This window comes from Barbus barbus (genome assembly GCF_936440315.1).
Source record: "Barbus barbus genome assembly, chromosome: 3".
Lineage (NCBI taxonomy): Eukaryota > Metazoa > Chordata > Actinopteri > Cypriniformes > Cyprinidae > Barbus > Barbus barbus.
Window position 1 is genome coordinate 22730623 of NC_136731.1, and position 16898 is coordinate 22747520.

Sequence of the window (16898 nt, forward strand, 5' to 3'; positions counted from 1 at the left end):
TCATAAGGCACTATTATTGTTCATTTTAGTAGATTAAATTGTTAAATCCTTATTGGTTAGTAACATTTAATTAAACAAATAAAAAAAAACTACATTTTGGAAGAAATAAAACAGATTTCTCAAAAGGTAGGCAGCAACAGAAGAAAAATAGTTCAGTATGCAAAGTGCCTTTTTATTTTGGGCCAAATTCAGCAATTTCAGGGAAAGCTATCCCAGCATGCATTGCAAAAAGCTAGTAATATAATCAAGTGTTATTAGCTTAGCAATATGCTGCTGTCAGACTATGTTGGAATAAATGTTGAATTGAGTCTTCCATGCTCTTTGTTCCACACCAGTCATTTAATTTAGTGTTAGTTAATATGCTGCCCACTAGCTTTTGGAATAGAGCTACAATGAAGTCCTGACCACGTTTCACTTTGCTTTTCTTCCCAGGAGAAGAACGACAAGGCCTTTCAGATCATTGAGATGCGAGTGCTGTCGAACTGGGGTCATCCCGAATACACCTGCCTGTATCGCTTCAGAGTTCACGGCAAACCTCACGCTCTGTAATCAGGCCCACTGTACACTACTATATAACCCTTTATGTACATACAGGAAATGCTTGGACTTTGACGCTGCACGGACAAAACTGGGCTTGCTAGACACATTTTCAAGACTTTTTAATATGAATGATGGCCGAAACGAGTTACAAGGAGCACAGCGGGAAAGAGCCATGCGTTTAAGCTAAGGATTCCCACTCACTTCCTTCCCAAGTCCCTGTTCTTGCACTGATTCATGCCCTTGCGCCTGGGCCCTGTTACGCTCCTGCCCCATACGCTCTCACCCGTAGAGGTATCTGTGCCTTCAGACAGAACACGCTTGTCTCATTCTGTGTACATTGTTGTTTTTTCCTTTGTTTTCTGAATGTACAGAGAGGAGTGAAGTTCAGGAATCTGGACTTCAGCCTCGTCCACTGGTCACTGCCGCTTTGACGTGGCCATCTGCTATCAGAGGGAGTATCTGGTAGTTTATAAAAACCTTTACAACCACTAAACCAGTTAATCTCACAAAACCTGATGAGAATATGTCTGGGTCACGTTTTACCCCAAATCATTTACTAAATTAATCCTACTTTAGGACATATTGTGACATTATTTTCTTCAAAAATAAGCATTTTTCCTCAAACATGTCTCATTAAGATGAGCTTTCTCATTGTTGTAAAAAAAAAAAAAAAAAAGTATTTAACTTTTTTTTTTTTTTTTTTTTTTTTTTTTTTTTTAACATTATGATTGCATTTGTTCTACTACTTTTTAAATTGTACTTATTTGAATTTATTTTTTTATTGTAATGCATTTAAAAAATATTTTACAGAAATGTTGCAATATTAATGAGAGTGGAAATACTTTAATAATATATATATATATATATATATATATATATATATATATATATATATATATATATATATATATATATATATATATATATATATATATTAATATTAATATTAATAATAATTATTATTATTATAGGGTGGAATATGACCCAGGCAAGCTTTCACCCAACAGGCACTTCATTTCATGCTTTTTTGTTTTTGTTTGTTTGTTTGTTTAAAGGGGATTTGTTTTTTGTTAGGTTTTTTTTGTTTGTTTTTTTACATTTAAGAAATAAACTCATAACAGCCATAAATTGCGGGAGACACTGGTTTGACCTCAGATGGTTTCTCCAGAGAAAGGAATGGATGTTTATGGACTGTATGTGAGCATGTGGACTAATACCTGTACATCTGAACAAAACTGGACATAAAACTTGTAGTCATATCACAGTAACCATTCGCTGCAGGAGTGTAACTTATTGTAATAGACCTTTTTATTCGACTTATATCAGTGTTTATTTTACATAAAGAGGTGCACCCTGTCATCTTTTTCCTTTTTTTTGTGTTTTTAAGCATTTTAGTTGAAGTAGACAATGCACTGTTATGTCTGTATAAAGGAAATGTAAGTTGCACAAGTCCTATGTGATTCGTTGGATATGTTTAAAAAGTCAGGGGTTCGTTTATTGAACTGCGTCGTCAATACTGTTGACCTAAAAGAGTCGTTTGTAAAATTGATTTGTTCATGATTATTTATTTTATGGAAATTTAGCTAAGAGAGGACTTTGTGCAGTGTTTTTGTAAAATGCTTTTCAGTGCATATTGGTCTGTTTATATTTAGTTTTGTTTGTTTTTTTTTTGTTGCTATGAAATGGCTACAGTACTATGAATTGTACCAGTAAATAATTTTAATTTTGATGGTATTTGTATTGTTGTTTATTTAATTAATTTTATGGATGGTTTAAAAGTTGAGTGGTTAAAATGAGTTCACCTAAAAAAAAAATATATATATTTTTTTTAATATTTTTAAAGTACCCTTAAGTCTGGAAAAACATGCGGGTGAGTATTCTGAATGATTCATTGTCAGTTGTAGATCATTTTATACTTTATGCAAGCTTTTTACAGCAGTTTCTGTATAACCCTAGTGATATTGCAGTATGGTTGAATTTCAGATCAGTCACAATCTGCTAAAATCACATGACCTAGACATGTTTGAGTGTTAATCGTTCTTCCTAATTGCCAGCAGTCTTAACACGTGTAAGTGGCCAGTGATGGCCATCATTTTGCTCTGCACCTTTTGCATATTGCTCTCATATGAATTGCAGTTCGTGTTCTGCATCTCAGTTCTGTGGCTCCAAGAGTTTATAAGAAGCATTATCACAAAATCAGTTTATTAAAAATACATACTGTATGCATTTGTAAAGCAATTTGGTTATGTAACAAATGTTTGACATCTAATACCCTTAAAAGATAATTGGGGGAACCAACAGAAAAGTCTAGGATAGACACTTTTTTTTATAAAGCCTCACTAAAAAAAAGTTTTATTTTTTCAGATGATTTTTTTTATTTCAAGTAACTACAGTGTTTTCAGTTTTCATTTAATGAACATAGTAATTACTATCAATGGCTAATCAATAATTAATGACAACACTATGAAATCACTAGAACTTTAGCAAATAATGAAATGGTTAATATAAAATGTACACACACTAGATATTTATAATTATATTTCGAAATATTAGGCATTTCTTTAGATATTTCTATGGGACATTAGACCGTTTTATTAATAGTGATTGGGATGAAATGCAGCAGTAGTGGCAGTCATGTGACTTTCTCCTCGCTAGTTCTTCTCTCCGCCGCTAGAGTGCAGCACCATCAGCCCGCAATGTGCGTGGTTGCCCTATATGTGGGTTGTGTTGTGACCTGAAGTGTTCTCAAATTCACATTATTTATTGATATTTTATGCGAAGTTGCGCATGGGACTGTGCTATAAGCGCCAAATACTTTCTCTCTCTTCTGGTCTTTCCTCCCCGTTCATTCACGTGCTGAAGTCAACTTATATTGCTTGTTGTCGAGATGCGTTTACTGGACTGTTATTGATTTGCAGGATGCCAATTATAGGTTTCAACCCCCTCTAAATTATTTATTACATGTATTTATTTTAAAAAAAGGTTACACTGTTTAAGGTGTCCTTGTTACAGTGCAAAATGCGTTTAAGTACTGATTAATATTAATTAACTACATGTAGGCTACTATATGGTTAGGATTAGGGTTTGTTTTAGGGTTACTTGCATGTAATTATGCATAATTTATTGTTATATAATAGTAAGTACATGTAGCTTAATATCCCTGCTGAAAAAAAACAAAAAAAATCCAATGGTTTCCACTACAAATACCATTACAATGCTTTCAAACCATCAACTTTAACCACTACAACATTTTAAAATTGTCTTGTTTTGTTTTGATTTGTAGTGTGTTTTGGGACATATTCCATTAGGATGTATTGGTTTTAACAAGCCACCAATAGAAGGAGATCAATTACCATAAAGACAACAGTCTCCATTAAAACCAATAGCCTACGATTCCTATTATAACCAGCAAAATACACATTTTCTGATGGTATCTATTGTTTTTTCATTAGGGATGTGTAGTGTTACCAAAAAAAAACCTAGTTAATATTTTTAATATTTAACATTTAAGCACCGCCAAATAAACAACGAACAGAAAGGAGTTCGGCTGAAGTTGAAACCATAACAAATGCCGCCTTCGCGCTGCTACATTGTATGTAGTTTTCGATTATTTTTAATGTATCACAAGGGTTCTTAAAGGTTTCCTGTCTTGCTTTAAACGTTATATGGATATAATTTGTAAGATAACTTAGCTCGTACCGCGAAATACCCATTTAAAGCGTCGCGAAAGACGCATTTAAAATGATTTTACCTTACATTTAGTAATTCAGAAGACTTTCAAATGCCGAAAATACCTTTGAATTCAATAACTGTATTATTCAGACTATTTTTATACATATTAAAAGTTAGTGTCCGCTTTTCTCGGTCAAAGTCGTTGTTTAGAAACCTATATTTATGAGGCGCGTCTCTGGTGAAGCGGTTGATGGGCGGGCCTTACTCCGCGCCACGCATTTTGGCAGTGGACAGCGGCACCAGTTGCGTTCCTCTCTCCGTGGGCAGAATGTCTCATGGAGGAGATTTGGATGCGTCTGTGAACATCCACAGGTAGTTACACAGTCTGCTTCGCCGGCTCCACTTTTGCATTTTTCTTGCAGAAGCATATAATCGATTCGGACTCGATTCTTTTGGTTTTTGTCTATTATAACTAATGCACTGAGCCGGATTCTTGCATGCATATTTTTTGCAAAACACCGCGGACTGTGCAATAACCCATAGGCTAACGATGCTTGTTTGTAAACCTTTGCATTAAGTTTTCGAAAAAACAAAATAACGCTTGGATTTTATTGCAAGTTTGGATGTGAAGGCGAAAGCGGAATACAATGGCGAGCGATCTGAAGCCACGGTTGTGTGTGATGAAGAAAGGAGAGAGCGGCTACGGGTTTCATCTGCACGGAGAGAAAGGAAAAACCGGACAATACATACGGAAAGTGGAGCGCGCGTCCCCAGCGGAGGCGTCGGGACTGCGCGCGGGTGACCGTGTGGTGGAGGTGAACGGCGAGAACGTGGAGAGAGAGACACACCATCAGGTACATCACACACCTGTGCTGATCTCACATACTCCACCCTCACAAGAGCTCACCTTACACTGGCTGTGATCCGCGTTTATATTACTATGCGATTTTTTTAGTAGCCTACACTCTTAAAAATAAAGCTTCTTTATTGGCACCAGTGGTTCCAATGGAACCTTTTCATTCCACGAAAGGTTCTTTACAGTGGAAATAGGTTATTTGGATTATTAAAATGTTCTTCACAAAAGAAAAATAAAAAATAAAAAAATGGTTCTTTTAAGAACTGTTCACTGAAAGGTTCTTTGGGGAACCAAAACGGGTTCTATGGCATCACTGTGAAAACCCCCTTTTGGAACCTTTATTTGAGTTTAAGCTAGTAGCCTACTAACACACCAGTGTGTAAAAATGCTCTAATTAAAGGTAATTAAGCATGATATATTTGGCCTGGTTTCACAGACTGGTCTTAGACTAAACCAGGATTATAGGTCATAGTTTAATTAGGATATTTAAGTGATTTTTATAAACTTGCCTTAGAAAAAAATCATTACTGGTGTCCATCTTGAGACAAAGCAAAGGTAATGATATATTTTAAGATCAATCAGAGCAAGTTTTTTTTTTTTCAGTTGAAACAGCTCAGACTTATATTTTAGTCTGGGACTAGGTTTAAGCCTTGTCTGTGGAACAGGGGTATAGCTAATTAATTATACTATAACGTTCAAAAGTTTGGGGTAAGTAAGAGTTAAAAAAAGGCAGCGGCTATTTACAATTAGCAAGATTTTCTGCTATTTATACTACTTATTGCAAATAGTGGCAATTATCTGCACCTCAGTATTTTAGTACATTATAAAACAGTACGCAATAATAACGTACTGAGTGTAAATAATAATTTTAATTCAGATTATTAAATGGATGCCACCTTACTGAGACAATAAAGCCCTCCCTACCCTAACCCTACCCAATACTTTATTTTCAACTTTTTGATTATCTCCTACATTTTTATTGAAAATAAATGTCTTTCTGATGTGATATGAGATTTGAAAAGGGTGAAAAAAAAGTTTGGCAAAAGGTGGGTTCGAACTCGTTGATCGCATTCAAAATGCACATGCCTTACCATATACACCACTGAAACTGTTGAGTGAGTGTCATTTTTCAGTGTTGACTATCCCAATCACACTTTGGTGGGCGGAGTTAGTGTAAATAGCCTCTGCCAACAAGGCGGGCTATTTGCACCTAGTGTAAATGGACACTCCGAAAAAGAAGTAGCTAATTAATAGTTTTATTTAGCAAGGATGCATTAAATTGATCAAAAGTGACAGAAAAAACATAATGTTACAAAAGATTTGTATTTAAATAAATGCTGTTCTTTGGAACTTTCTATTCATTATAGTGTCCAGGAAAATATATATCACAGTTTCCACAAAAATGTTTAGCAGCACAATGGTCTTCAGCATTGATAATGATCAGAAATGTTTCTTGATCAGCAAATCAGTATATTAGAATGATTTCAGAAAGATCATGTGACTCTGAAGACTGGAGCAATGATGCTGACAATTCAGCTTTGCATCACAAACGTTTTGATCTAGCGTATGTGTAATGCTTGAAATTAGTTTTGATTAAAAATATAAACTGTTACTATGTACAGATATCTGTATAAAAGTAAAATTTCATGCAAAAGTCAATACCGAAGGGGAAAGAAACAGCCTCAATAAAAACTCCCTCAGCAGTGTTTAAAAGAATCTCAGGCTGTACCTAGTAAAGTTGTTTGATTAATGACTAGATTGAGCATAGTTGGGATCTAGACAGAGAAGCTCATATATAAAGTTTTCATTTGTGTTTTGCTATTTGTGTTACTTCATAGTTGCAATGACTACTGTTATTCTAATTGTATAAAACAGATATTCAAATGTGTCAGTGTGTCCAACCGCAGTGGGTGTCTTTGAAACATCTGATATTCGTTTGTTTGAGTTATGAAGGTTTTGGCATTGGAAACAACTTCACATGGAAAAAAAGAGTATTGCATATAAGAACCCTAAGCCAAGGAAGCCCTTTACCACCACAGAATTAAAAAAATGGTAATTGACTTTTTTTTTTTTTTTTAGAAAAAAAATCAGATTTGTGAGATGAAAAGTCAGTATTCAGAATTTTCTTGCAATTTCAAGTTTACATCTCAGAATTCTAACTTTACATCTCACATTTCAAACTTTTCTTCTTTTTTCATCTCCATTCCTTTTTCTTGTTTCAAAAAGAAAAAAGGTCATTGCGACTTTTTATCTTGCAATTATTACTTTTTTCTCACAATTGCAAATCTATATCTTGAAATTCAGACAAAAAAAAATGTTTATTCCATAGTGGAAACAAGCTTCCACAGAAACTTGTGGTGAAACTCTGACTTAAGTGGAAAATGTTCTTGTGAATACACAATGAAATTCCATGCATATCTTTAATTGCACTGACACTAATAGAGTGTTGAAGCTGTGACAGCAGCTGGAGGCTTTACAGCATTACAGCAGGAGACCTTGTGGCCATATCTGTCTTTCTGCTCAGACATACTAACGTGATGCAGGGGCGCAGATGGGATTTTTTAACTGGGGGGGACCAAGCTGTCAGCACTCCAGTTGTCGGGGGGGGCAAGTGTGAATCTAGCTTCATAGTACTGGCTTAGGACTGCTGCTCCATAGTATAAACATATCGAGTATGTGCGATTGCGAATCAAAAGTGAAACTAAAAAAAATCTCAGCATCCACATGAAGGCCTAGCCTACATACACAACCATGGCAACGACAATCGCAGAAACAAGCAAAGATGACACAAAAGCATATTCAAGCAAAAGCCAACAAGGATAAGTTGTGTGAGACAAAGCAAAATCAACGTTACTCACCTATCAAAAAGAAACAACACAACCTCGGTGTCCAATTCGAGCCCTTCCTACTCCTTGAGTTTCTGTCCACCGCTGGAAAGCTGCTCCGATCTATATTTACACGGGTCCTACCTCTTGCCTGATCGTAACCCTTCTTTTTAATGTTTTGTTTCTATGATATTTTCCTCTTTTTTTTATCTGCCATCTCTCTCTATCTATAGTCGATCTGCTAATATACGTCCTGACTCCTGTGCACTCAAATAGAGCGCTCTCTTCTCTCTATCAGTACAAGACACGCCCCCTTACTGCTGATTGGTTACACGGACTCGGTCAGACACTGCGGTCAAAAGCGTTTTTCAAAAATGGCTTAGTGCATGTGGCCTGGCCGCCACTACTTAGGCTAATATCCATAGCGGAAACCTTGATTAATCCTCCGTATACTGATGTTGGCTTTCGTAGAGACAGTGAGGGGGACGGATCGCGTCACTATGAATCTGGGGGGGTCATGTCCCTCCCGTCCCTAGTGCCATCTGCGCGCCTGATGTGATGCATATGTTGAAGTCATGTTGTAGTATGCAGTGTAGTGGAAAGCACATCTCTTACAGCTCATCCTATAGTTTTGCTTTCTCTTACACTCAGGTGGTGCAGCGGATCAAAGCCGTGGAACATGAGACCAGACTGCTGGTGGTTGACCGAGAGACTGACGAGTACTTTCGCAGCCTGCGTCTCACCTGCACGGAGGAAATGGCCATCCGGATGAGCCCTGCAGCTATGACCCCTTCACCTTCACCATCCACCAGTAAACAGGGCAATGGCTCGGTGTCCAAACGACCTGAGATCTCCAAACCCATTAGGAAACCTCCGACACGAGCTCCTAAAAAGGTATGGATCCATTCACTATCTGTCAATGCTCTTAAAATAATGTTTTTAGGGGCTTCTGTTGTTCCATGAAGAATCTTTAACATCAGTAAAACCTTGTAGTGAAAGATCCTTCAGATGATGCAAATGTTCTTCTCTCTTGGTTCTTTTAAAGTGAAAGTTTACTCAAAAATTAAAATTTGCTGTTAATTTACTCACCGTCAGGTCATCCAAGATGTAGATAACTTTTTGTCTCGAGTAGAACAGTAAAGAAGATTTTTTAGCTGAAACAGGTGCTTGGTGATTAATAAAATGCAAGTCAGCAGCTGCCAGTTTTGGGAGTAAAAATGCATATCAAGCAGCAAAAAATTAATTCCTGTTGCTAATGATTGTCTTATAAAGTGAAACAGTCGGTCTGTGCAAGAAACTGAATATTATTCCCTGTAATCCCGAGTCTCAGGCAAACAGTCCAGATTGATGTCCAGTTCGTAAACGAATCGTTCTTTTGAGCCGGTTCTTTGTAGTGAACTGGATGAAGCAGTTCACCAAATCGGACCAAACCGTCTGAAACAGTTTGCGGCTCGAACACACACCACTTTTCATATCCTTATTGGCAGCTTTAATAGTTGCGTATATGTTGCATCATTGCGTGATTATGTAAACAAACTGGTGAATAGGGTTGTGACGGTGAGGAAATTTTCCCACCGGTTAATCAACGTGTGACAACACCGGTAATACCGCTATTACCGTGGTGGTGGTGGGGTCGTTTGAGTTTTCCCTCTTTTCCTCGAATTTGCGGCAATTCGGCATCAAACAGTTGTTTGTTTTTAGTTTGTTTGTGTTTTCCCACTTTTTTTTCCCCACTGTGTTTTTTTGCTTGTAAAAGCACCGTGCGCATTTTACTTTCACTTGGGGGAAAAATCACAGTTTAAATAAAATAAAAACTAGCAAATACTGTGGAACCAAATAAATGAGAAACGAATGTTAAAAAAACCTTCCAATATCACCTTAGATAAATGGCAGGTCAACAGGCTTAAATAATTTTTTAAACAGGCACTTTTACATTTCGTTTTGAAATTCTTCTGCCATCGTCTTGTCTGTCTCACCTCACTCTTCTGTCAGTCACCTCGGCTCACTCTCCTCACGTGTTCAGTGAAATCTGATCTGTGATGCGCGACTGTCATTCGCTCTGTGTTGCATTGAGCAGCCGTGTTCAGTTTTAATTGTAGTGTCTGTTCTCTAACTGAACTAAATGATTTTTATTACTATAAAAAAAATCAAAATTACGGTGAGGGACGGTGCCGCGGTGGGCAAGTGAAGTAACCGGTGTTGCGGCTTAACACCGGTATCACCGCCAACACCGTCTATCGCAGCAAGCCTACTGGTGAATCAGTTATTTGAACCAGAAATGAATTGTCCGAAAGGCTCTAGATTACAGGTAATAATGTTGAAAATAATGTTAAATTTTCTTGCACAAACTAATTTGTTACTAAACTAATTATTTCGCTTCATAAGACCATGGGTATTAATTTTAAGTTCCTTGATATTTTTTATTCTCAAAAGCGTGTAGCTGCTGACTTGCATTTTATGAATCACCAAAGACCATGGTGGGTTCAGCTAAAAATCTTTTTAATGCTCTATTGAAGAAAAAAAAACTACTTCTTGGATGGCCTGAGGGTGAGTAAATTAACAATAAATTTTCATTTTTGGGTCAGCTATCCCTTTAAGAACTGTTCACTTTGGGGAATTCAAAATGGTTCTTCTATTACATCACTTTTGGAACCTTTGTTGTAAGAGTGCAGAACCTTTCAATTAACCCAATTTGTTGGCCCTTCTCCCTCAACTAATCTATAAATGAATGTCTCTGCATCATGGAATATATTGAACATCTGGATGTTCCAGGACAGCTGGCTTGAGTGATATCATCAGAGTTATATCTAGTTCTCACAGATCCTCACAGACTGTTTATGTAGGGGTTATCGGTTAGTTTGTATGTGTGGTCATCATATATGCTGCAGTTATTATGGATTAATGGGTTAATTTGAGTTTAAAACAATAATGAGTTAAGTGAGTAACTCCGATATGATCTTGTTGGCTTGTTGTCATGGTTGGTTGGTGTCCAAGATGTGACGCTGTATTTGTTTTGTAGTAAATGAGCGTCCCCAGTACATTAGCGTGTTTCCCATGGTTTACTCATTCAAGAAAATGAATCTCTGCATTTTGGCATTTTGAAAGGATAAAAGATCCTGTCCAGGAATTTCTTCAGCATTTATTCCACTATTGTTTTCAATTTTTATTCCTGAAAAATCAGCACCATATGTTCATTTCAATTAAAGTTTATTTTGTATAACGCTTTTCACAATACATATCATTTCAGCTTATATCATACTAATTTTACTTGAAGTGAATTAGTTTTTGGTTTGCATTAATAACACATTTACATTCTCAGATTTTAGCACATTGCTGCCGTATGTGGTTGCTATGAATGGTTGTTAGGATGTTCTGTTGTGGATTGTTCTTAGGGTGTTCTGGGTGGTTGCTAAGTGGATGTTTATTTTTTCAAGTCAAAAGTGCCCACACTAAGTCTCAGAGTCAGTTTTTGACCCATTGTGTTGTTTTTCCAGGCTTAGTCTGATGACATATAGAAGTGCTAGCACATCTCTCCTCAACAAGACGCATGGTTTGAGGGATTAATTATGTCTGTAACACAAACATTTCTGGACAGGTTAATTGCTGAAGTGTATAATACTAAGGGTCAGGGGTTTGTTTAGCCATTAAGAGTGTGATTTTTAACATCTGTAAGCAAGTGCAGATCATGTTTGGAGATATTACATTGCAAAAAATTCCATCATGAGTCTGTTAATGCAATATTTGTATAAGATCTTAAAAATGATATTTGTCTTTTTTGAGCCTAATGCATACATCCAGCATCTGTTCCCACTTAAAGCCCACTTCCATATGGGTTTGCATAACTCACTGCTGTTTCAACAAGATGAAGTGGAGTGGGAAAGACGTGACATTAAAACTGTTAACATCGCAGCAGCCCAAAAGGTTAAAATGGAGAGACCATTTCTGATATCCATCAGAAGATGAACAGAGCAGAGCTAAACGGGACAACGTCTGCAAATCTGAGCCTTCGCTGGTGAAGCACTTGACTTTACTCATAGATTTAGATTCATTTTTGGCAATCTGACCCAAGTCGAATAAAATGCGAAAAGAAACCTTGGATGATGAAAGTAGGATGTAGTAAAATTGTCTCATTTCACCCCAAAATCCTACCTTTTCTTTTGATTTTGGAGTGATGTATGACCTGAAGATGTTCTTCATGGCATTTAAATCACTCATATGGGTGCTGCTTTATGGTGCGTTGGATATTAACAAGTTCTTAATATTAAAAAGTTCTTAATGTTTAGGTCCTTCAAATCAATGCTTAGGATTCTGTGTTATTCTAAGAACAGAACTGAAGAATGAAACTTCCGTATGGAACTTTAACATGTTCTCATCAAGCTGTACAGACTGTTTTGGTTCTAATTCCAACATTTGTTTTCATAATATACATTCTGATCATCTCAAAGTTTGACTATTTAACTGAACCGTGTAGAGGGATATTTTCCAGTTTTAAGAAGAACCTCCTTATTCAAAGGACATGGAAATGTTCTTCTCCAAAATGTCCAGTAATAATAGTTTTTGGATTTGGGGATTGGGAAAAGCCATATTCTAATGTTCCAGAACCACTCTAATTGTGTTAAACCATGTGTATGTGGGACGTCTTCCTGTACAGTGGCCTCATATTGGCTGATATTTTTGCCCATACAGACCTATCATTGGACTTGATGATTCCCCTCAGTGTTTAACAGTTGCTTGTATTGAAACCATCCATTGACTTTCTCCAGACGTCGGTACTAGACTGTAGGAAAGTGATGACTCATGAAACCATACTCCCATCAGAACATTGCTCAGGGTTCCAGGTTTGGTGCCGCTAACACAAATTATCCGTCTTTGTGTGTTGATCTTGGATACAACAGGTTTTTGAATAGTTGCCCTGTTTGTCTTGTGAAACTCTTGAGTCATAAATGATTCGGATCTGGGGTCAGTTTTGAGGCTCTTCATCTCTTCATTTATCATATACTATTTTAATTTTTGTGCATCACCTACATGATCATTTAAAAGTTTGGTGTTGGTATCATTTTTAATGTTTTTGAAAGAAGTCTCTTACGCTCCATCAGTCTGTATTTGTTTGATCAATAATACAGTATAACAGTAATATTGTTATTATTATTATATTATTACAATTTAAAACAACTATTTTCTATTTAGATATATTTTAAAATGTAATTTATTCCTGTGGTCAAAGCTGAATTTTCATCATCGTTACTCCAGTCACATGATCCTTCAGAAATCCCTCTAATATATGGAATTGCTGCTCAAGATACATTTCTTATGATTATCAATGTTGAAAACAGTTGTCCTGCTTATTATTTTTGTGGAAACTGTGATGCATTTGCTTTTCAAGATTGTTTGCTGAATAGAAAGGTTAATCGAACAGTATTTATTTGAAAAAGAAATCTTTTGTAACATTATAAATGTCTTAACTGTCACTTTTGATCAGTTTAATGCATCCTTGCTATATAAAACTATTTTTATTAAATTTTTAAAAATGAATTCTTATTGACATTATTGTACAATTCGGGCTGATTGGCATGTTTTCAACTTATATTTATATATTATATATTATATAGGTCTCGTACTGTATCGTGTATCTTGTCAGTGTGTGCACTTGCTTGGCCATTTGTAGTTGATAAACAGGAAAGTGGGTTCAAGCGCCAGCAGAAGGCAGTGTAATGAAGTGGTCTTTAAGAGAAGCAGTCTATCAGCGGAAGTTTAAAATCAGCTCGTAAGTGTATTTACTTGTCTCAGTGTTTAGCGCATTTGCCGTTGCTAGGAAACGCTTATTTTGTTTACTAGGATGAGAGTTGCTGAAATCGCGTTTGGTCTCGTACTGTATCGCGTATCTTTTCAGTGTGTGCACTTGCTTGGCCATTTGTAGTTGATAAACAGGAAAGTGGGTCCAGCTGAATTGAAACGATCATTTGTTAGATTGGTATAATAAAGGTTATTATACCGCGGCAGCGGTCGCGGCAGTCGTCGTGTGAAGCCCTCTTAGTGTGAAGACCAAAGAGTGTAAAGACCATCGACTCTACCGTGCGACTCCACCGGGCAGGGACACCGGCAAGGGATAGTAGTAGCTTTTTATTTAATTTTTTCATTGATATGTTTATTATTGAAATGTTGTTGTTATATGCATGTGTTAATTTGATTTAATTTCTTTATTTTCTTAAATATGTGGGTAGATAGTATTTATAGAGTTGTAACTTTTTAGTTTTAGTTACTTTTTCTTATTTGTAAGTCGCTTTGGACAAAAGCGTCTGCTAAATGACAAAAGTAAAAGTAAGTAAGTAAGTATATTTGCAGTTAGCTGCATATACTATGCCTTAATAGTGGGGCATATTGTCACACTATAACAGAAATTACAATCAGACACATGTGACGACTTGCCCCAACAAAAATGAGGCCACCAACAATTTACAAAAAATACCTTGTCTTAAAGAGGTCATCGGATGCCCATTTTACGCAAGTTGATATGATTCTTTAGGGTCTTAATGGAAAGTCTATAACAAGCTTTGGTTAAAATTTCTCAATGGTAGTGTAAAAAAACACCTTATTTACCCTGTCAAAATCAACTCTGTTTTCAGCACGCTGATCTAGTCCATGTTGCTTTAAATGCTGGTTAGGCTTATGTATCGCGGCCCATAGAAACAGTCCATAATGAGGCATCTAGGTATATATATCTATGGAGCCTACTAAACTTCAGCCGCGAAACTGGCTAACTAGCACATTATTAGGAAAGGTGATTTGCAAAGATTCATAGAAACCCTTATACTCACTTCTTCTGCAGATAAAGGTGGATCACAAATGATTCGGGCGAACATAGATGCATTTATGTAGATCGGGGATCGGTCCATTCCCTTCAAAACGAAAGTAACGTTAATCCTCTGTGTCTTCAGCGACTCAGATGTTGGGAGTAACTGAAGACTGCTATATTCATTATTACATCCAACAACAAAGCACCTCAATCGCTTAATCGGAGACATCTTGTCTTCCCCTGCACCGGAGGCGGACAGCTCTCAGCTCACTCAGGGCGGGTCTAAGGTAAGACTGTCTTAATGTCAATAAACTCTCGTGGGAGCGGTCTGTGCAGAACTACGTCATTCTGACAGGAGCCTCAGTACAGCCTGATTTGAGTAAGGGGATTTTAAAACAGGGATTTAAAAAAAAACATTGGGTGGATTTTTATCATTATAGGACGGATGTGTACACACACTTCCAACACACGTTTATGTTCAAACAACTTGTAAAGTGGATTTTGCATCCGATGACCCCTTTAAATACTCTTTTCATGTTTCTGGTTTCCACTTCTACATGTGACAACTAACCCCGTTGTCACATGACCTCAAGCAGTATCTTCAGGACAGTTAGTATTTAATAGAAGCACGTTAGGAAGCGCGAAGACATTATAAAACCCTTCAGGCAGGAAATAGAGGCTGTCTTTGGAAGCAGAGGAGTCATGTGTGTGTTTGAGGTGATATGAGAGTCCTGAGCCATAAAGAAAGGGGTCCTAGAAAGGGGTAGAAACCTTAAACTCACAGCATTTGAAGAGGGTTTGTGTGAATCACACTGACTGCTGGTCCACACAGAGTGAAATGAGAAAGAAGAAACTGACAGAAACACATATAGACTTTGTAATAAGAATCCAAATGTAACAAGCATGGAATGTTTCACAGATATAATTAATAAAAAAGTAATTAAAACAAATAAAAATTTATATTATAACGTTCTGCACATGGATATCATTCAAATGAACAAAACATTAAGTATGCACTTCAGAAATTAGATGGCACTAATCTGGAAAACTTAGCAAAAATCAAGCATTTATTAGTTTATTTGTGTTTTATTTATTTGTTGTTTTATTTATTTGTTGTTTTATATATATATATATATGTTTATTGTTTAATTTTATTTGGTTGTTTGCTTAGTTATTGCTTATAGTTTTATCTTTTTATTTTAGAATAAAAATTCAGAAATAAACGTAGGAGGTTTTTTGTAAGAATACTGTTCTGAAATATATATTTAATTCCCCACCAGAGTAAGTGCTTGCTTATTTTTGTTGGCCTTTTAACATTTTCAAGAGTTTTATTTGTCACATACACAATTATACAGAGTATAACCAGCAGTGAAATGTAGGTAAATTTTCTTCATACTCATTGTCAGATTCAGCAATCCGAGAAGGCATTTGGACTCCTTACATCTTTCCTTTCCCTTTCAGTTTTTCCTTCAGGGAGCTCTTGGAAAAGTTACATGCAGAAGAAAGCATTGTGAATACTGATCCAGTCACTAATCTAGCAGATCCACTGTATGGATCTTCCACAGCGCCTCATAAATATTTGACGATTTTAGGGCTGTTATTTGCCCCTTTTTTTTTCCAGAGTAGCCCTTTCTCCAGCTGTTACTCATATGGAGGAATTACATGATCATCTGAAGCTGTTCTCAAGATGTCCGGGGATTTCACAATCTACCGAATGTTCATAAAACAGCAAACTGAACAAGCAGTGGAATACTTAGAAACAGCCTCGTTCCCATCCTTAATTGGCGCTGGGATTGTCTGGCTTTGATTTGTGACCCTTAAACACTGTTCAAGTGTTTAAATCACTGTCATATGCAAGACAACAGCCTGGACCTGTTACACAACACTTCAGCACAATGACTGTGCGGGATCTTTACTACATTTCCACATTTTCTAAAGAAGACATGAGCTCCATTCATTTTCTCCATAGGGAAATTGATTTTAACAGTAACTGATAAACCTATGCATTTCCATGCTATCTGTTCACATTAATTCAACTCATGTGAGTGTACATGCAATGTAATGTCTGTTTTATTCATACTGGAATCCAGAGGGCGCCCTCGTGCATAAACTCCACTTATGCATCACAGAAGTAATAGAACTGATGGCATGTGATCCAGCTACCGCTGTATCGGAGTAAAAAAGATAGAAACGCTTAAACTGATCAAACATG

The 16898-nt window shown here is 36.5% G+C and overlaps 2 protein-coding genes across 5 annotated transcripts in view; both read left to right on the plus strand.

Moving 5' to 3' along the window:
* sun1b (Sad1 and UNC84 domain containing 1b) overlaps positions 1-1198 on the plus strand; it is a 50065-nt gene extending 48867 nt beyond the window's left edge. For all 4 annotated transcript variants that reach the window (XM_079379947.1, XM_079379945.1, XM_079379946.1 and 1 more), the window contains one exon: positions 433-1198. In XM_079379947.1, the coding sequence (XP_079236073.1) occupies positions 433-549 (117 nt within the window). In that variant the 3' untranslated portion in view covers positions 550-1198. The remainder of the gene's footprint in view (positions 1-432) is intronic.
* A 2875-nt stretch (positions 1199-4073) lies between these two features.
* The window catches only part of LOC306847363 (Na(+)/H(+) exchange regulatory cofactor NHE-RF2), a 46169-nt gene continuing 33344 nt past the window's right edge, over positions 4074-16898 (plus strand). The window contains exons 1-3 of the mRNA XM_079381273.1: positions 4074-4584; positions 4831-5066; positions 8545-8787. Of these exons, the coding sequence (XP_079237399.1) occupies positions 4860-5066; positions 8545-8787 (450 nt within the window). The 5' untranslated portion in view covers positions 4074-4584; positions 4831-4859. The remainder of the gene's footprint in view (positions 4585-4830; positions 5067-8544; positions 8788-16898) is intronic.